The following is a 21,894-nucleotide window of genomic DNA, read 5'->3' as shown; positions in this document are numbered from 1 at the left end:
TGCTCTGGTTTATTTACATGTCTTTAAACCAATCACAATTTTTAAAAAGCCAACACTAAGAAAGAGGAAGGTAACGGATATCTGGCCGAAACAAAGGACATCCGGCAGAATTTCCAGCGGCACTGGAGCAATCCCGGAAGTGGAACGTCGTGGGTATAGAGTAATGGATGTGTAACAATAAGTCACTGGTTTAATAAAGTCCCACTAGTTTCTGCTGGCATCAAACACGTCAGTAGTGCATTGAGATGGTGCTGAAAAGCAAATGGTGCTACGCTAAAACTTAGGACAAATGCGACTTTAAGGACAAAACTAGCAATACGACACAGCAAGTGCTTTGAAAAACATGCATTTAATTTAGGAAATTCATTATAACAAAACATCACTGACCTCCCCCCCCTCCCCCATCTGTGTAATTATGCAATTTTCCTGCTCGACTATCCTCCCAAAATCATTAGCTTAATTTCTGCTTTCACAATAATTACACTTCTGACTGGACAAAAGTCAATCGAGTGGAGGCATCTCTTCCAGAGATAGAGATATCAAATCTGACGTCTCTATCTGAGGATGACTCATTGATTTTGCGGTTTACAAATGTTTTTTTAAAACACATTTTAACTTCAGAAAGAAATATGTGGCTTGGCACGTCACAAGGCAAGGCAATATTACACTGATAAAATAAAAATAAAAAATACTTTTGGGTCTCTCTGTCGTTTGAAGAAAAAAAAATAAACGCTGTGAAAGACAGCAGTGCAGAATGCAATACTGCCACCCACTGGCTGTCATATGGTAGAACATTTTAATACAGTGGTGCTCATAAGTTTATGAACCCATGCTAAAGTTGACTACAAAAAGGAATAAAAAAAAAAAAAATCATCTTTAGGAAATTGATCTTAATGCCTTAATTAAAAAAATGAGGAAAAATCCAACCTTTAAGGACACCAGTTTTCTTTGTGAATGAATAATGTATCGTAAATAAATAAATGTTCTTCCTTAAAATACAGGGGGCATAAGTCAGTACACCCCTATGTTAAATTCCCATAGAGGCAGGCAGATTTTTATTTTTAAAGGCCAGTTATTTCATGGATCCAGGATACTATGCATCCTGATAAAGTTCCCTTGGCCTTTGGAATTAAAATAGCCCCCCCACATCATCACATCCCCTTCACCATACCTAGAGATTGGCATGGGGTACTTTCCATAAAATCATCTCTCAATGCAAATCAAACCAGCTATTAGGCTAACTGAAATAAAACCATGCCAATCTCTAGGTATGGTGAAGGGTATATGATTATTTATTTATGATACATTATTCATTCACAAAGAAAATCTGTGTCCTTAAAAAGGTTGGATTTTTCCTAATTTTTTTTATTTAAGGCATTAAGCTCAATTTCCAAAAGATGATTTTTCTTTTTAGTCAACTTTAGCATGGGTTCATAAACTTATGAGTACCACTGTATGCATGTGGAAATCAGAGTGCACAGATTAAAAGGGGAACTATGCATTTTTTTTTAGCTTTATTTACTGTAACTCAACAGCTTCGGAGGAATGGTTAGATCACTTTTTTCATCCTATTCTTGCCTTACTTCCTCACTGTTTCTTCATAGTTTGTCACTTTTTTTTATTGTTTTTTCTTCTTCTAAGAATTACAGTTTTTGGATTTATTCTGAATGCCAATGAAGTCTGCAAGTCTTTGTCTCAAAAACAGTGAGGTCAGTTTATCAATGCATTCACTTGGATTATTAGTTTGTGGAGACTGGAGACTTCATCTGTGCGTTTGGATTTCCACACCTGTATTATTCTACCATGTGACCTCTGGCCAGCGCTGTACAATGCAGAAATGAAACAATTAACAAATGCCATTGCAAAGGACTAAACCACGCCGCAATGGAGCAAAACGCCACCTGACGCAGCAGTGTGGCTCTTGGGTTTGGTCTAAGGCACAGAGGCATGAACCGGTTTGTGGCTACACAATTCTTATTTTTGGAATCAATTCGTTAGGTGTGGTCTCATCTGGTGACTTGTTGGTAATAAAATCATGAAATATCCACCCATATCCATCAACGAGATCATTTCTGTTAATTATTTGTCCACGTTCCACTTTGAAACAGAAATCTCTGTAAAACTGTGCATCATTATATGCATCATTCAGAACTTTTATATAGACCAAATCACTGTGACGTTGCACTGACAAAAAAATAAATCTCTTCCGGGTAGAGAACTGGCTGTTTATTTGAATTGCGGAGAAATGGGAAATCGGCAAACTTGTTTATTTCTGATGTCATTTTTAAAGCGCGACTGTAACGTTTAAAAGGTATCTAGTGTACGGTGTTGCTTTGCTAGCGTCTTTGATAGACCAAATCTAGCGTTACGGACAGCAACATCTCACCGCTGGTCGGACTGACTGCTGGTTTGGGTGGTGTCATTTTCTTTTGTCTGTGGCCCAACAGCTAAATTAGGTCTCCAACCTAACGTTAGGGGAAAGTGATGGCACATGAAAGCATCAAACACACATTTTAGATGAATAAGATGAGTATATCCAGTTGTTCCTCGCCCCTATTTGCTCAGCGCCGTTAAACTGTATGTAAGAGAGGCCGGAGTTTTCTACCCGGAAGTTATTGGAACACGTAACGGACATTGTGATTGGGTCTATAGCGGCAAACAAGGGGGGTAATTTCTTCCTGAGTAGGGCTGGGCACCGAACGTCGATACTTTTATGGCACCGACCGAAAATACTCAGTTTCTATAAGTATTGAAAGATGATTTATCTTTCGGTGCCAAATTTCGGTTCCAAAAGCGTCTGAGCGCGTAAGCGTATCTGTCCTCTCTGCATATTGACAGAGAGCAGAGAGGTGCAGACGGAGTAAACTCGAGCAAACTACGTCGGCTCTGCAGTTTTGTTGAAGTCACAGTGAGTCACGGCGATGCCGATAAAGTGGTTTCGAGTGTGGTTACGGTTTTTCAAAACTTCACGCAGAACACCGTTCGCTGCGATACGATATTAAATGGAGAGGCAAAAGCGGTCGCGGTGCTGTTGACGTTACACTTCCTCTGAGACAAGCAGGCACAACAGTGTTCTCTGTGCCCTGGGGACTGACTGACAGGCTGTGGTTGTAAGGCAAGGCAACTTTATTTCTACGGCACCTTTCAGCAACAAGGCTGTTCAATTACATTCCTTTGCACTTAAGTTAGTTCTTCATTAGTTCAGTGTTGACAACAGGGCAGTCACCGAGTTTATTGTTAAAGGTTTGTGTCATTACGCAGTTTGCACTAAAAAGTCTTTGTTGTTTACATTCCTTTGCATTTTAGTTAGTTCAATATTAGCCTGTACACAGTGTCATTTGTTTATTTATTTATAATATGTTCCTGTTGTGGCAAAAAGGTTTCTCTTTTTTTGTTAATTGTTACAGTTGGGATTGATACCATTCCTGAGTATCTGACTGGCGCAGCCCTATCCAAAAGCACAACCAGTTTCATTAATGTTACTCTGAGTGAGCAGTGTTACCAGAACTGTTTTGATTCACAATTAAGGTGGAAAATAAAAGTTTTGCGTTTAATGGATTTTTGTTGATGTTGTAATGGATTTTAAAACATATGGTATCGAAAAGAGTATGGTTAAGGAACCGGCATTGAAACTGAGGTATCGAAATTGGCACCGGATTGAAAGATTTTGAACGACGCCGAGCCCTAGTCCTGAGCAGAGAATGTCTCACTCCTGCTGTGTGTGTTGTAATCCGAGCTTCTCTGATCTTTATTTTGGTAGCTGGCCAGCCAAACAAGAGCATGGGAGTCTCTCTCCCTTTGAAATGGTTGCGAAATGTTTGGGACTGAATAGATGTGTTCAGCCTGCTGCAGCGTAAAATCCCGGTTCTGTCATGCCATTTGGTTATTAAATCTTTTTGTTAAATCTTCATTGGACCGAGCCTCTCCTTTCTCAAAAACTCAAAGAATTCGCAACATCGGTCATCCGAATGTCACTCAATCACAGAAGAGCGGTCTTCCTATCAAGCCTATCCTAGCCCTGTCGCGTCTACTTTCTACTACAGTTACGAAGAGGTCAGTAAAGTCTGGAGGCCCTTCACAGCTTGGCTTTTGGGGTTTGTTCCAGCAGTGTCCTCATGTCCAACAGTGCGCCCTCCACGGCCTGGGCCAGATGTGCTGCGTTGGTTTCTTTACAGGTGTTGAAAGACGACACTGCAAAGTTGATGTGATCGTTCATAGGATTGTAGCACACGCCGTATCCGTCGGAGGAAACCGGGCCGAAACACATGACGCAGTCAGTCTTGGACGGCACCTTGTGAAGAAATGAGAATGCGTTGGTTAGTTAGCCAGGGTCAAATACTTGAGGAATGGTTTCCATCTTAGTTCAGTTTAGTCACTTTATTATCCCAGATGGGAAACTTGATCTTCAAAAAATGTTTTAAAGGCCTCATCACACCATAGGAAAAATCCATCTACCACTGGCCAATGCTTACGGAGCAGGCTGGTGATGACCGTGTCACCAGCAAACTTCAGGATGCGCCTGTCCCCATGCTGGCTTCTGCAGTCATTGGTAGAGGTGTGACGAGGTCTTCTCCCATGAGATCTCGCGAAAATTAAAAACGTGACGAGATTTCTCTGAGTGAAGAGACTCTCTCTCCACCGTACATATGGAATAAGTAACGGCGTAACTGTTAGTTGTACAGGAGAGGAGCCAGTCATCGGAGTTTATGGCACAACCTTTCAGCGTTGTTTTTTCATTTTGGGACTTTCGATTGAATAAAAAGGACTATTTTTGCAAGTCTTATTTTTTTTATTCAAGTTTTCTGTAAAATAGTATAAAAATCTTGTCTCGATCTTGTGCCGTCTCGTCAGCTGGACGTCTCGTCCCACCCCTAGTCATTGGTGTAAAGAATGTACAGCAATAGGGACAGGACACAGCCCTGAGGAGAGCCAGTGGAAGAGGAGCGCTGTTCTGACAGAGAGCCATTCACCCCTAACCCTCTGAGACCGACATGTTGACAACATTTATATCAAGATTAAAAGTAATGAAATAGGTCTTAGTACTGGATCACAGGACAAGTAGAGCTGTAACATTTCCACGTTTTACTGTACAATTTATTGTCTAAGAAATAATTCCGATTAACAATATAATTACATTGTAAATGATTCAAAACCGACCCTGAATTGGTCTTCAGGTATGTAATATGTCTATTTCATTCAGAAAATGACTTTAAAATGCGCGATGTGGATGTACGTCAGTAGCTGACATTAAATGACGTCCTCCTTCCATTTAGTGCGGACCTTCTATTCCTTTTACTCCGCGTTTGTGTTGGCCTACTATTTTCTTTCCCCTTGTCCCTCTGTAAAGTTACTTGTGTAAAGCGTCCGTGGGTTTCATGAAATTAGCTATATTAATCTAAGTTACTATTACGTTGGTTGATACAACAGTCTATTAATGCTTTGGCTCGTGACACAGTGACAGTGATACCCGCTTTAGCTCACGAGACATCCAAAGGAGGCTAAGTTACCGTATGCAACACTTGAAATGGAACAATGCATCTGTAACTCATTCTCTTAATGTAAATAAATGATTATCTGTCTGAGCAAAACATTAATTACAACTATATGACCTCCTGGTGACGCTAACTCCTAGATCTTTACGACAGCAGGTGTGGTAAAAACACTTCCGCTTTTGTCCAAAGGGGCCGCTGAAATCAACACAAACTAAAAGTTACATATAGTCACTAAGTAAACATAAAACTGACAACTACCATCAACAGTCATACCTTAGGACCTAAGCCAATGTTAGCAATTAATTGTGGCTAAACAAAGAAACAGCGATTATGTAAAGAAAATTGCGATTAGACAATTATGTCATAATTGTTACAGGCCAAGGACAAGACATCTTTGCCGTTATGCTCATACCTGGCTTGTAGATAGCTTGTAGTGTAAGGCTTTGGCGTAGGCAGTGTCTGTGTAGATATCAGGTATGGAGAGTTTTTCTTCAACAGCCACCATCTTAAGGCCTAGGAGGTGTCTGTCTATGGCCTGGCCAGTGATTGCCTGTCGGGATGGAGAGCATTCATTTATTTATAATGTTTGTCACCAGATGTTCACTTCTAAAAGATAAGGCTTATTCTGCATTTTTCTTATTGCAAACAATTAGCAGTAAACACGAAGTACAGTTTTTCTTAAAATGGTTGGCTATTGTACTACTATAGTTTTATTAAACATTACTAAAACAGTAGGAAACAATGCATTAGTTCTGCATCTGTTGGGGACTACTTGGTGTTCTGGTGAGCAGGAAGAAAATGTACAAATCCCACTATGGCCACGCCAAGACCCGCCCTACGAAGCAGCTCGATTGGTTGGGGTTAGGCATTTGACCTTAATTGGTCAGGGGATAGGACCTGTACAAATGGGGTTACGTTACCTTACGTAATCATGGACGCCTGGCCAATAAATGCTATTGAAGGGCGGGTCTTGGCGTGGCCATAGTGGGATTCGTAGCGAGCAGGACGTCGTATGTGGGATTGAGTCAAAATCAACTGGTGTATGTTCATGGTAATGAAGGAACATGTCGCCCAGCTGTGTTTTTAATAGTTTTTGGACACCAACGGAGCTCTATGACACAGAGGGAGAAGATGTATCATGCTTTAATACACACACACACACACACACACACACACACACACACACACACACACACACACACACACACACACACACACACACACACACACAGCGACTTTCTTTTCCTTTTTTTAACAAAAAAAAGTTGAATACATTTGCATCTGAAAAACCTCACTGTTTTACAATGTTTTGTACATATATCATCCAACTGTACATGCGTTGGTGTTCATACTGTACATAGCTCACACTTGCAATCCCTACGGTCTACTTTTTAATATATTCACTAATACTGTATTTTCTATACCGGCCGAGGACACGCCTCCATCAATAGGATGGCTGCCAGGTGTTGCTTTCGGACTCTTCCCCCACCTTCACCATTTGTGGGTCAACGCAACTGTAAAAAAGACCGCTAAAGAGGGGAGAACTTCAGCACAACACAACACGCGGCCAGCCAGACTCGTACGCCTGGGGTGATATGGTCCGTTTCCCCGACGGAACATAAAACTTTCTGTTACTGCCGTTAGCATCGTTATCACCTGGCGCTGGAGTTTGTGCTGGCTGGCTTCGGAGTGCTGTAAGTTAATAATAGTGGCTGGCTGCTGGCTAACTGTGGATGTGTCGTGTCCCCGGGGCGGTTGTCCGCTTTCATCCCGACAGGGTGGGATAGCTGGCTAAATTAGCATTGGATTTGTCTTGTATCTATACAGCTAGCTAACGTTAACGCTAACGTTAGCTGGCGAATGTAATTGAGGGTTAGCCCAGTGCTGTTTAACGTTACCTTTACCTTGATCAGAACAATTAAACTTAAAATAACTTCATGAACGTGTTTAACGATGTTGTAACTTTATAACGTTAAAGTTCCACAACGAGCATTAGCATGAGCTAACGCTAACGTTACTTGTCAACGTAGCACGTTAAGCTGGATCAATCGTTATTTAAATAAGTATCAATGAATTAGATCTCTGCTATATTACTGTGCAAGTGGCATGTAATCAATGAAAAAGTTGTATTACGGTTACTGAGTATTAATCTTTCTGTGACATTGTATGATTTACGATAACTCTCGAACGTATCATCCGAGTGCCGTGTTTTGACGGGAGTTGGAGGAACCAGAGGGGTCAAAAGGTTTTATGACGCCACTGACAGGAGACTAAATGAAACGGGCCTTGTCATTAAAATAAAATAACAGATAGCTCTGGGTTTGAACGTTGTTAAGGATAGTGTAAGTACACAGCGCAACAAATATATAACATAGGTATAGTCGTTTTTAGACATTTTAATGCAGAGATGTTCCCATTGCTGTGAATACTTACCATGTTAGTATATGACCTGTGTGCATTTACAGCTTTCTCCATTAGATCAACCTTCTCGGTGTTCTGTGATAGAACAGGAAGAAGATAGGAAGGTTACAGCACATCTTATAGTAGGTTATTGTTTTAAAGTGTTAAAACCTTTGTGTAACACTGAAATCCCTAAAAATTAGACGAATAAATACTAAAGAACACCATCACTTAGTCTCCTAATCTGGCATCATCTTTTTCTAGTGACGTTTCAAGTAGGGATGTGCATCTCCGGTCTGAGGCTGATGCATCTCCATCGCCATGCATTGCCAACAGATTTATATGCAGCAAGTACAAGTGTGATCAGATTCGCCCCTATTGCAATGCATTGCCAGTCAACACAATGCTATGCCATTCAAGGCAATGTCGTTCTTCCTCCCGTGCACACTTTTTTGATCGTTGCACTCGCATTGTTTAAGTCACTAGTTTCCGTTGTATGGACAAAGGCTCAGTGAGTCATGTGCTGCTGCATGATACAGCTACGAGTGGGGCTGCAACTAATGATTATTTTCTTTTTCGATTAATCTTAAAATAGTTTAATAACCGACTAATTTAATAGTTGACAACTAATTGATTGGACCTAGCTTTGATTTCTCGGTGAACTGACTGTTGTGCCACTTAAGGCAGAGGACCTCTGAGCTGAAAAACAGATTGAGCAGGGACCCCTTATGGCGCTAAATTGTGTGTGTGTATGTATATGTATATGTATATATATATATATATATATATATATATATATATATATATATATATATATATATATATACACACACACACACATATACACACACACAATTTAATTGCATATTCAATTGGGTCTACAATAATGTGTACCACGGCTGAGAGCATTTACATACCTTTTTATGGTGCATACAATACTAAGCTATTAAAATAATATTATATATTTATATGTGTTTTAGTGTTATAGTGTGGCCCAGTGAATCCTTAAGCTTAACTGTATCTGTGGATTGCTAGCCTATCATCAATGTTGTGTAAATTAAAAAAAACATTTCATTTCAAATATCATGTTGGATTCATGGTAATGTATGTTTTCAGACAAACTAAAAACTTTTTCTTTTTTTTTAAAAACTATCGCGCAATAACTTGGCAGCCCCGCCTGCAGCAACTCTGAGTAATAAAGCCCAACATTACCAGGTCAGATAGTTTTGGCAGTAAACTAACTAACTCATATCACAACCCAACCGGTTGCTGTAAATATGAATACATCCCATTCATTCTCATCAGACCTGTTTGCTGGGGTCATCAAAGGCTCTGACAAAGGCAGCAGAGGCACTCGAGGCGGATCGGATTGTATCTGTGCGGCCCAGTCTGAACATACGCAGGGAGGCACTTTCATATGTGGCACAGCAGCGCTGGTACATCCTGTCGAGACAAAGAGGACAGACGGTGTGAGAAAACGGTCTGGCGGTGGTAACGCACCAATATATGGATGACAAGCGATAATAAAGGCAGGGAAGAAGAAGATTGCTAGCTAGTAGACCTGGAAGCATGTAAACAATGCCGATTTCAAACTTAAAAGACAGAAATGGGGAGAAAATGCACTCAGGGTTTGTTAAGACCTCAAAAACACACACAATGGGGCGCCTGGGTGGTTCGCCTGGTGGAGCATGCGCCCCATTTACAGAGGCTAGTTCCACGGCCGCGGGTTCAGTTCCGACATGCGGCCCTTTGCTGCATATCGTCCCCCCTCTCTCTCCCTCCCCCCTTTCATGTCTGGGATGTCCCATCAAATAAAAAGGCCCAAAATGGCAACAGTATGACAACATACATGTAAACATAAGGAAAAAATTTTAGGTCAACCCTTGCATTCTGTTTCGGGAAACAGATGCTTGCCACCTCAAATGGGTATTATTTTTTTCTTTAACTCCTTCAAGAGTTTCAGGAATAATATCCCAAATATCATACACTGATATTAACATAACTGTGGGGGGAAATATTTAGCTTTTTCATCTTCATCTCACCAATCCAATACACAAAAGGGCTGTCAAAACTGGCCAAAGATGACGTTCCAATGCTTCTTTATAGGTTTGAACTATTCAAATAAATATCTTAAAAAGGTATAGTAAGCGATGTTGACCCAATACACTTTTTGACAAATTCCGCGAATATCACCTCACGGTCACCTAGCTCTCCATTTTCTGAGTGCGCGGGTTGTGTTTGTTTGGCAGTGGAGTTCAAATATCAACAATCTTCGTAAAGCATCGCTTACTGCACCTTTAATGCTGCTCGCTACCGGCTTGCTCCTGATATTGTGTGTGAACTTCCTCATATGAGTGATCACGTTGGGGGTTTGGAAGGGTTTGACACGGCGTCCTGCGCACGCACGCATCCCTAATTACAAGTCCCTGAAAACTCCTCGGATCCAAGAACCTCTGTTGCAGCCTACTGTAACTCTGTGATACAGGTTCGTTACATGCAGCGCTCTAGTTAGCCTTGGTTTAGAATGTAAAGAGTAACAGGTCTGCATACAAAGCTTTTCAGTATTTCACCTGTAGTAAGCCAGTTGTAGCGCCATCTGTATGAAAGCATCCGGGCTCATCTTGTGGGCCTTTGGCACATTTTTCCCAAAGTGGCCAAATACCGTGACCATCATATCCAAGTCTTGGGCCAGTCTGTGGTGGGAGAAATGTCAGAACAATCTATCTCTATGCCTAATGACATGGCATACAAAATGGATACATAGCCTACACAATACTGGTCACCGAGTGTCGTTATAAAATCTATCCTCACATGTCCATGGCGTGCTTGGCCTCCTCAATGTCCTTCTTGATCTCGGGCGTGATGTTAAAGTGCAGTTTCTGGGGCATGGGCAAAGGCACCGTGGGAGTCTGCGCCATCTCTGGCTTCCTCCTGTTCCCACAAACAAGAACGAAAAGAAACAACACATGAGATGGAAGACATGTAGTTAAAAACCAAAGAGATACTTAAAGGGTAACTTCTGTTTTTTTTTTCAACCTGGACCGTATTTTCCCAGGTTTTTGTGTGCGAGTGACTGATAGGAACTTTGACATTGGTCCAGTATTAAGCGTGATCGCTAGAACCGGCAGCCACTGACTGGGCTGCAATGTGACCCTAAGGGGCAAATGTTCAGCGTCAATTTGGTCCACTGAAAGTACTTTATTTTGCCACCATAGAAATAAAATGGATAGAAAGGCCATTTCCATTCAAATCAACGTAGCAGAATGGTCAGAGCAGCAGCCATTTGTATGTGTACCATTGCCATGGTAACATAAAAACTTCCGATAATAAGCCGACTTCCGGCAAGTCGCAGAGCTGTGGCTTTACAATAACCGATAACTTTTCATCTTAACTCAACTTAACTTCATCCACACAAACGACACGCCATTTTGTTGTGTACCAATCAAATGACCACAGGAAACAGTTCACTGGCCTTTCTATCCATTTTATTTCTATGTTTGCCACTGACAGGCTCAGATTAATAGTCTAAGTGTCTGACAACATTATAGAAAGGATCCCTTCAGAGATAGACCTTTTAAACCTCTTTGAGACCTTTCTGTTTAACCAGAAACAGCTCTGAGGTCGCTAGCGCTAAACCCACCAGACTCCATTTAAAAAAGCAATACTTTTAGCGTGTATAGAGCCAACATATTTTCACATGTAAATCTGTAAACTGTGTTTATTTCAACCAAAACTAGAGTTGTGATGGTTTAAAAAGTGAAAATACGACCAAAACAGCTTTTCATAGTTTGATTCTGTTTCTGTAGACTTTGAATGCAGTGTATTTTACGATGCTAAAATTACTGTTTATTTACATGGAGTCTGGTGGGTTTAGTGATTTTTTTTTATGTTTAAAAAAAAGGATCTTACTCTTTAACAGAAAGGTCGACCTCCTTAAAAATCCTTTCCATAATGTTGTCAGACACTTAGAATAATAATCTGATCCTGTCAGCGGCAAAACGAGCACTTTTATGAAGGTAAATACACGCTGGACAATTGCCCTATTAACTTACAGTATATTGTAGCTTGTTTGGCCGCTGCCGACTGCAGCGATCTCGCTTAATACTGGACCAATGTCAAAGATTGTTGTTCCCGTCAGTCACTTAGACACAAACACATAGGAAAATAGGGTTGAAAAAAACAGTAGTTACCCTTTAATGAAACAATGGATTTCTAATTGTGATTTTCTGTCTGTGATTAAACCTGTCCATGCCAGTGGCAGAAAGTCTCTGTGTACTCTCCGTCTTGTTGCTGAACTTTCAAAGATGTGATAACAACTACCAGCCAAATAGACACCTACAGAGTCCAAATGATCTTTCACCTACTTACGTGTATTCTACAGCATGGTCGATCAAGGCCACTATGGGGGGGCCCTCAGCTGGGGCATGCTCGTAGTTCGCACCGCATACCCCGTCTTCTCCAATAATAAACTGAAAGAGAGATCATTGAGAAATTTGTAGACAAGGTCATATTATTACAGAAGCAATTTTACATTGGTATTTGCATTTAAATACCAGAGCTAGTAAGCTATAGTGCGTAGTTTTAGGATCACTTAGAAATCCCACTTCAGTGGGTCACCTGCAGTGTCTTGTCAAACCAGCGGTTGCCACTGTTCCACTGGCTGCCTCCTCCATGCAGCATCTGGATGGCAGCACAGCTACGGAGCATCTCATCAGACACCTGAGACATCGCTCCATCCAAACACAAGGTGAAGATGCTCCTTTGGATAGCTGACACCGACTCTCTGTTGGTCTTATCTGATAAACACACACACACACACACACACACACACACACACACACACACACACACACACACACACACACACACACACACACACACACACACACACACACCTTATGTAATCAAAATGGAACCGTTGAACTAATCTAGATATCCATATTTCTACATGCTTTATTTATAACTTTCATATTGAGGTTGCATTCCTGTTACTACTTAATTTACCTGACAGAGAAATGTCACTGCTTACTCAGATTCTACTCACAAAATATCAATATTAAAATACAATAAATTATTATTCATTAAACTATCCAGCATTATATCAGGTCTGAAAGCTCCACCTTGAACAGAGGTTAAGCACGTTTAGTACATTGTGCTGACAAGGCCTCTCTTTAACTATTTGGTGTCTGGCTTTTGTTTGACATCTAGTGTTGGCAGAAAATGTTAAGCGTAGTGCGAGTTTTAATTTAAGTTGGGCTTTTATTGTGAAGGATAGACACGGAAGAGCTGAAGCTAGCGTTATGTGCGGCTGTTGTCAATCATAGATACATACACTGTACGCATATTTATCTAAGGCTGATAATACAGGCGTTAATAAAAGTGTGTTGGCCGTCTTGGTTGGAGAAAATCAAATATCAAGATATTTTTTACCAAATACCTCAATATCAATATTGCGGCAATATTGTCGGGTTGACTATTGGCGCTTTCACAAAATATCCACACAATGACATTTTTGATAAATCATCATCAGTAATGTGGATATAATGACGGTGTATGTGAGTGGGTAAATGTAAATAACAGAACAGCTAGAACAGTCTGGTGAGTTCAGAAAAGTACATCACTTTACTGTAATGTAGCCTTTAAAACCAGGAAAAGACAACACTAAAATGTCAGACGATATCTAGCCTCATACAGGGCTCGACAGTAACATCGCTACTCTAAAAGGTTGAGTACCACTGAATTAAAGGACAAACTCACATCTCTGGAGGGTTGGGACGCATGCGGCTGTAAGTGCAAAAACAAATACTGAAGTTCATACAGTATCTCTCAGCCCAACAAGCTCAGAGGTCCATTTGCAAATGATTGACTGAGTACTGCATTACACCCTTGGAAGACATTCTCTCTTTGTGAAATCCATCGCTATCACAGAGCATGTTCACGACACTCCATAATGAAGTTACAACTGCTCTGAATCCCTCCGTCTACAATGACGATCACTCTCACCGGTGCCCCATTGCACACCGCTTTTCAGCTATCTGACAAGACTTCAGCGTGCTTTGGACCAACGTCAGTGATCTTTCAGCTCACCCTTGCTGAGGTTGACGTAGGCCTTGCCCCAGGAATCGCGATGCTGGGTGGTGAGGATGCCGACAGGCTCCACGTTGGTCTGCAGCGAGGCGCTGCAGATCCTCTCCAGCTGAATACAGAGCTGATCGGCTGTCAGTGGAGTCCCATCACTGTTGTACACCTCCAACGCAAAGAACTGATCCCAAGTGGAGGAAAGAAGACAAGGCGGCTCAGTCAGATCAAATGGCAGATGGCAAGTCGGCCACTCTATGGGAATTGTGGGTGTGGTATAATTAAGAAAGGGAAGTTGGAAACACGAGTGGAAAGTTTTGGGAGTCCTAGCTTTAGTTGAGACCAAACACAGTTTTTTAACCATCTAGTCGTCCTGTTTTATCATATTTGATATCATTCAAGAAACCATCAGTATTATTATTATTATTATTATTTCCCCTGATTCTGCTACATTAGCCTACAACGTTTTGGTAGGATCATGAAGATATATAGGTAGGATATTTGAGTTTAATTATTATTTTCAAACAAGGAACACATGGTGCCTGGATCAACAACAAAAGGAACAAATGAGTGTTAAAACCACTCTTCTATTGCCGGGGCAGTGTCTAAGATTTTAAAAACGGAATAGCCACTACAATACCTTTGTGTCTCTTAACATCAAGCTTGTGCAGATTTTTTTTTTTTTTTTTTTTTATAAATCATATGTAAGCACACTGTAGGAAATGATGTTAAGATGAACTCAAGAGGATGTTTAGAAATGGTTAAATGAGGTATTCCCATGAAAAAGATCTAACATAATACTACTCAATATAAAATCTAGACTACTGAACTACTGAAATCTGAGTGCACTGTGCTTGTTGATACCAGTTGTCATGTAGCACTACTGCCAGGCCCAGTGAGGCCAAGTAAGCCAAAGTTGAACTTGCTTTGTGATACATGCCGCTGGTCCCAGAAGAGCTCAGACACACATACAGGACTTTTCCCAGTACTCCTCACCTGAAAGTTGTGTACCACAGTAATGTGTTTGGAGCTCTTGGCGTGGTTCACCACCGAGTCTCTCTTCAGACCGGGGATACGGCAGGAGGACAGCACTTCGTAGTACTGGTTCATACACAGGGGCTTCCCTCCCAGATATTCAACTGGTAGTGTCTCACTGCAAGACATTCAAGCTCTGCCATTAGACACCAACTTAACCACAATAGCGTTTGCGACATTTTGCCATTTACTGTTCCTGAAGTAGAGTTTAGATTCTCTGCCCGAGCCTGACCCGGGCCGATATTTCCCGCAACTATCCTCGGGCCGGGCCCTTCATCAAGCATTTGTGTTTTTTTAATCATTACTTTATTAGCCTAATTGGGTGGGGAGAAAGCTCTGCCTCTCCAGCTTCTCCCGTAGCTCTGGGTATATGTCCTGCGCTGACTTGAGTGTGAGGTAAACTGGGCTACATCGTGTCTCCCCCATCTATAGCACTGTCTTCGATAATTGCGCAACCAGGTATCCAGGTACCAGTATCGGTATCGGCTCCGATACTGCCTAAAACGCTGGTATCGGTATCGGGAAGTACTGGAGTTCATGCACCGATCCGATACCACGTAATAAAGCCCTAAAGAAAATCTACGTTGAAGTAGTTTATTTATGTTCTTTTTATATGTTATAACTGACTGTCAAACTGCAGAATAAAAGAACGTTCTGTGGCATTCATGTTTCACAAAGAGTTTAACCTGAGCCAGACCGATAACAAAGATAGAAATAATATCACATCCATACAGGGATAGTAGTATACAGTTCGGTATCGATCGGTACTCGGTATCGGCCGATACGCAAGTTCAGGTATCGGAATCGGGAAGCAAAAAATGGTATCGGGCCATCTCTACAGCAAATAACAGAAAGTTAGTTTTATAAGTCTTACCTACTGCACCTTTAATAGCCAGCAGTAGCTGAAAGACACAACCATAAATAGGAGGAAAAAAATGAGTGGGCAGCATAGGTCAATAAGGAGAATATTAGCGCTGTACTCACTTGTCAATCATCGTCTTAAAGTCCAAGACACCTGCGGTCAGTTTGGCAGCAAACCTAAACAGAGACAGCAAGATCCGTTAACTTCTATTCTTATGTTGGTAAAATTATGTCTAAAAGTTTTACGTGTCTGAATACATCACAGTTACAAACCGAATGAATCAAGGCACAGTGGCGCAGCGTGACTTGGAAAATACAGTATGTGGTGGTAATATGTAGCAAAACGATAGTGGGACATACTGCATTAGAGTAGTTTTATTGTTATATAAAGAATAATGTAGAGAAGTGGTCATTGAATTGGTGGGGCCAAACCATTCATGTATATGCATCTACTTCAACATCTAAATCTGATCAGATCAACACACATTTTCTTCTAAAGGAGGCTCATCAAACAGGTATACAGGTGGTACAAGGGCAATTGTGTCGACCCAGTTTTATACAGTCTTTAACTGTGACTCACATTTGTAAAAACTAGATTTGGGTTGATTTCCGGTTCCACCGGTCCGGTCCAGTGCATAAGGCTAAACCGCTTTGATTGTATGCAAACCGATTAAGCCGGCATTTGTCACTGACTTCTGGCAACTTCTGTAGCAGCCTGCATAAGCAACCAGTGCCGAGGTCATCACGGCATTAAATCCAACTTGTATTGCAAGCAGTGTTGGGCAGTAGCATTAGTAGTTTGACTACTTCTCAATAGCGTCGCTGTTTTCTGAGTCAAATAGCTTTTCAGTAGCTAGGCTCTTTTATTGATCAAGTAATGTTCGTGAGGTACCGTCCACACAAGCTACATTTTCCCGGGCATTTCTGAAGCTCAGCGCATCTGTGCTTTCTGCTGCGGTCTGAAATAAAACCGCTTAGAATCACCGCCAAACACAGAAATCTTTGTCGTATACGTGGATGTATTAAAATACAAAGCTCAGATATGATAAAACAACCGTTGCCATGTTGCTGTAGCTTAGCTTGCTACATTTATTTGGAGTCTAACGTTAGTTAACTTCAGTGTAGTGAAGCTTCATTTAATGTAGAGTAACTGGTAGGGTGGTTGGCGTTTTAAGCCCCGAACGTCGTTTTCCAGGCAACGCTGCCTGGAAGGCAGTAGGATTAGGCAATGGTTAGGGTTAGGGTCAGCGCTGCCTTGAAGTCGATGTTGGAGGCTTAAAACACCATCGAGCAACTGGTAGCTTAGTTGTGCTCGACTTAGCTAGTAGCAGCCCAACACTGGTAATAAGCAATATGACAATGTGATTAACATAATATGTCTGTTCATAAACAAACTAGCTGAGCCGCTAGTGTCCGACAGCAATTTACTGCCGGGCCAGGCTGCGCTATGAACACGATCACATTTCGTCAGCGGTGCGAGGGGGAACAGCGCACACTGTGTTTGTTTACTAGAAAGTTCATGCGTTGTTTTGGGGTGACGAGATGCAGTTAGTCTCAAAGAAAACTAAAACTGCGCCATTTCTGATTTCAAGCCGTGATAGAGTTGAGGTCCAGGCTACTTTATGTAATCAGGAGCGTCCAGCTCGACTCGCCGCCTCTTTAAAAAAAAAAAAAAACATCTTTTAAACTCAACGATGTCGATCTAAAATGAAGACATACAGCATATATAAACATAGACATAAAAATGCTTTCAGAAACATTTCGGTGAACTCTTTTCGTAAACGAAGAGAAAGTTTCCAATCGAGCCGCTTTGTTGGTCTGTTTTGAAATCCGGGAGCAGACAGCCCACGAGTCAATCGTTCGTCCAATCAGGTGCAGCCATCGCGGTTGTAGGAGGGTGTGGCCCGTTTTCTTTGCTTGTCGGTCATTGAAGAGAAAATAGGCTCGTTCGAGATGAGCCAGGCCTGCGCGGTCAGCGGCGATCGCCGCCCAATGCATGCCGGTAAGATATGTGTCCGACTTGGAGCTCTGACGGCATGCACACGTGGGCAACGGTAACCTCACGAGATCAAGGCGGCCGCAGTTTTGAGAGGCAGGCGCCGCAGTTGTTTTTCACCGACTGCAAGACCCAGGCGGACCCAGGGCATGAAGTGAAACGCCTGGCTCTCAGCTGATTGGTTCAGAATCAACTCAACATGACGACGTTGATATCAACTTTTTCTTGTTTTTGAATTGGTGGGATTTTAATTGCTTTTTGTCTGATTTAAAGGCTTATTCTGTATAGAACACACGTTGTGTGGCTGATAGTAACGTTTAGAAGTCAGAGAGACTAAATCCGTTCAGATTACGGATCATCTAGAGTCTGTTGTTTATTAACATCAGCAACAGATCGCATGTAGAGTCAAAATTGACAGCTACTCCAGCATAATAAAAAACCAACTGGAGACTGTGTACAAGCTGATAGATGGGTGTGATAACATTTTATTAAATTGTAACCGGACCTAACAGGATGAGAGTGTTTGAGACTTCCTGTTCAGCCTGAAGTTGTCATAACATGCTCCGTTTGTGTGTATGCGTGATCACCTTATTTGTCCCTGCTTATCACTGAAATTCATGCGGGGCAAGACCAACCCGGGACTTGAATGAACCACCACAGGCAACCGGTAATCGAGGTAAGCAACCAGCACCCACCACTCTGACAACTACAGAGACAGATACAGACACAAGTCAATAACAGATCGACATAGGAGCGGAATAATACCAGTTTATTACAAAGGGAATAAGTCAAATGTTAGTGGGTTTGCGATGAAACCGTGTAGAGAACGAAAGCAAACAAGTTGTGTCAGGGAGGTGAGTTATACGTTTCCCTGATCAACAATACTTATTTTAATTCAGAGTGTCAAGAGTCTCACCCAGTTCTCCGTGTTCCGTGCTCTCTTTTCCAGGCTCCTCTGAAGTCTCTCTCCGATGCCTCCTGCTTTCTGAAACTCGGCCACCAGCTCTCGAGTTTGCTTCAGCTCATCCACCTCCAAGATGGGCTCCAGGGCACGGACGTAGCGCTCGCAGGTCTGCTGCAGAGGGGGGACAGGCAGACTGGGCAGTCCCTTCTGGTGGGTCAGGTATCTGCCAGAGACCCGAGCCGCTGATACGGGCTTCACCAAGTGACAGGGCTTCATTAAGCCACAGGGTTTCGCCATCCCCACCTTTACATGACAGACATGAGAAGTGTACATTAAATACATGTTTGTGGTGTCATTTGAAGTTGTTAAGTTGAAAGAGTGAGTTGCTCCAGGGACTGAATAAATGCAATGGAAAAAAATAAATAAATAAATCACATGTTAGTGCTCATCTTGAAGCCCTAATGTTTAGGAGCTCAAACCATGTCAGGAATCTTAGCGTAGTTCTGGACTTGAAAGTGCAAAACCCACGTCAACAGAATTACAAAATTAGCCTACTACTAGAGCTGGGCGACATGGAGAAAATCAAATATCCCGATATTTTTGACCAAATACCTCGATATCGATATTGTTGCGATGTTGTAGGGTTGACAATTGGTGCTCTCACAAAATATGCACACAATGAGATTTTCGATAATATATCATCAGTTATGTTGATATAATAACCATGTGGGTGAAGGCAAATAATGGAACAGCTAGAACAGTCTGGTGTGCTCAGAAAATGACATCACTCTACTGTAATGCAGCCTTTAAAACCAGGAAAAGACGACACTTGTGTCGTATCAGGATATTACGTTATACAAAATTGAAGCCGATATCTAGCCTCATATATCGATATAATATCGATATATTGATATATATCGATATAATATCGATATATTGCCCAGCCCTACCTACTACCATCTCAAAAACATAGCAAGACTTAAAAGGACTCATGTCTAGACAGGATTTAGACTTGTTCATGCTGTTGTTTTTAGCAGACTTGATTACTGTAACAGTGTCTTTACAGGTCTCTGTAAAAAAAAAAAATATATATATATATCAATCAGGCAACTGCAACGTATTCAGAACGCTGCTGCCCGAGTCCTCACTAAAACTAGGGAATTTGGAATGGTTTGGGACCAAAATACATGTGTGACATGCTGCTCTGTTACGAGCCATCCAGAGCTCTAAGATCATCTGGGAACGGCCCACTCACCGTCCCCAGGCTCAGCACGAAACACGCGGAAGCAGCTTTTAGGTTGTTTTTTTAAAAAGCCATGGAATAAACTTCCTGAACACTTGTTGTCGAAGAGGGAAGCTGTTGTCAAATATTTCACCACCTGCACCTACAATGACTCCTTCTGTTAGTCAGAAGTAAAACATAATTATTAAGTAGTCTGATAAATGCAGTTCAGTGACATTATAAAACAGATCATACTGAGTATATATACTATATTATTACTTACTTATACTACGCTTTGGCCAGTGTATACATTTCCAAACAGATTTGATATTAAGCCAAACACTGGACCAGACTGCTACAGTATACCAAATGTTACCACTAGTTTACCACTCGCACTTGACTCAGCCACTCCAAGTGAGACAGGGAGAGCCCATAATAAGAGTGTAGCGAATCCAGTCCACTTGGTGGCTGTAATGCACCTGCAGGCCATGACATATGTGATCTGATCTTATCTAAGCAAACTAATCAATGAGTCAAAAGGTCTTTAGTTGCGCATTTGAAAACAGGAATCCATCATCCATCCTTCTTAAGCTTGGAAGAAAAAAAAATGTCAGGATGGGTTATTTGGTTATTTGTGATGCTACTCTGGTTTCTCGTCTCTTCTTTCTAAATAATGGTGTCTTGTGAGCCTGTTTGGGCTGGATGTATTATTTATGCATGACACAATAATGATAAAACTAAATCAAAGCATATAGGGACCGAACTGATTCTGGAATGTGTTGGTTTTATACCAAACTCGGTGGCCAGTTGTTTCGCATTGCCAGACCTTTGTCCACAGCGCAATCACTTCTCAGAATATGTGACATGTCGCCGGTAGAGCGCGGTCTGTTCTCATTTTCATTTACGGAAAAATATGTCAACAAAAGTACTAAGACGTGAATGGCATAGATAAAAACTAACAAAAAAAATTCAGAGGCTAAAGGTTTCCATATGTTCCCATATAACTGTTAAAATGTTCTATTTTCAAGAATCTGACGATCAGGTGTAAAAATAAAAAGCGAAATGAAGTCTCCTGCAGCATATGTTTCGGTCATCTTATAAAGTAGCGAAGCTGAAGAATACATATTAACGTTAATAAAACTGAGTCTCAGTAAGGCTTGCCCTTTAGTGTCTTATCTATATTTGAATCTTAGCTAACCCCAAAATAAACCTTTGACCCAGTTAGCATAGCTAACTGTTCACTAACGTTACCGCTACTTCAGTTCATTACGAGCTAAGCTAGCAAACTTTGCTAACAGCTAGCAAACGCTCCTTTACCACCGAGCGTTAGTTAGTTTTGCTGAGCGTTAACTGCTAAGTCACCACAATCATATATTACGTTAATAAAATAGTTTTCAAGTCAACTGTATTAATACGTGTCAATAACTTACGCTCAAGTTGACTTTTGGCCAGTGTAAACAAGCATAGTCAGGTGCGTTACTTACCATGGTTCTGCTGCAAATGCCCCACATTCTGCATTCAAAGAAACGCCCACAGACCACAGACTCAGGTCAGACAGTGCTCAAAGTCCAGCCTAAAAGCAGTAGCTTTTGGCTAACGCTAGGTATTTTATTGGCGTTATACGGCAGACCCGTCGTCAGACCTACTGGAGACAAGCTGGAAGCACACTGACCTCAGAACCGCACAGGTCGTCAGCTGCTAAACACAATAAGGTCAGGGTGAGGTTCTTTTAAGACATCAATGGGTGAGGGTAGAGTTGTAAATGTACGGAAGAGGATTAGGGCCACTTGGGAAAAATGCATTTGAGTTCTGACTTCATTAAACTAGCTACTACTACTACAACAAGACTTAAGGGGGTTCATTCTGCATTTGAGTACTTATATATCTGCTACTTCCAGTACATTTT

The 21,894-nt window shown here is 41.5% G+C and overlaps 1 protein-coding gene across 2 annotated transcripts; it reads right to left on the bottom strand.

Moving 5' to 3' along the window:
• Window positions 1–294: 294 nt before the first annotated feature.
• Window positions 295–21,754, bottom strand: crata (carnitine O-acetyltransferase a). Of its 2 annotated transcripts, none has more exons than XM_078272258.1 (14): window positions 21,473–21,752; window positions 18,779–19,069; window positions 18,450–18,568; window positions 15,990–16,043; window positions 14,967–15,123; window positions 13,980–14,154; window positions 12,510–12,688; window positions 12,261–12,361; window positions 10,704–10,823; window positions 10,463–10,585; window positions 9,200–9,335; window positions 7,926–7,988; window positions 5,905–6,042; window positions 295–4,291 (listed from the first exon to the last, which is right to left on the bottom strand). In XM_078272258.1, exons 1-14 carry the CDS (start codon window positions 21,497–21,499, stop codon window positions 4,076–4,078), a joined length of 1,899 nt encoding a protein of 632 aa, XP_078128384.1. In that variant the 5' UTR covers window positions 21,500–21,752; the 3' UTR covers window positions 295–4,075. The 2 variants fall into 2 exon arrangements, with proteins under 2 accessions (XP_078128384.1, XP_078128385.1); XM_078272259.1 differs by lacking the exon at window positions 295–4,291 and adding an exon at window positions 6,413–6,603 and having other exon boundaries at window positions 5,924–6,042; window positions 21,473–21,754.
• Window positions 21,755–21,894: the final 140 nt, after the last annotated feature.

This window comes from Sander vitreus, chromosome 16, assembly GCF_031162955.1.
Source record: "Sander vitreus isolate 19-12246 chromosome 16, sanVit1, whole genome shotgun sequence".
Lineage (NCBI taxonomy): Eukaryota > Metazoa > Chordata > Actinopteri > Perciformes > Percidae > Sander > Sander vitreus.
The sequence above is the reverse complement of the archived record's forward strand: the minus strand, read 5'-3'. Positions and strand labels throughout refer to the sequence as shown.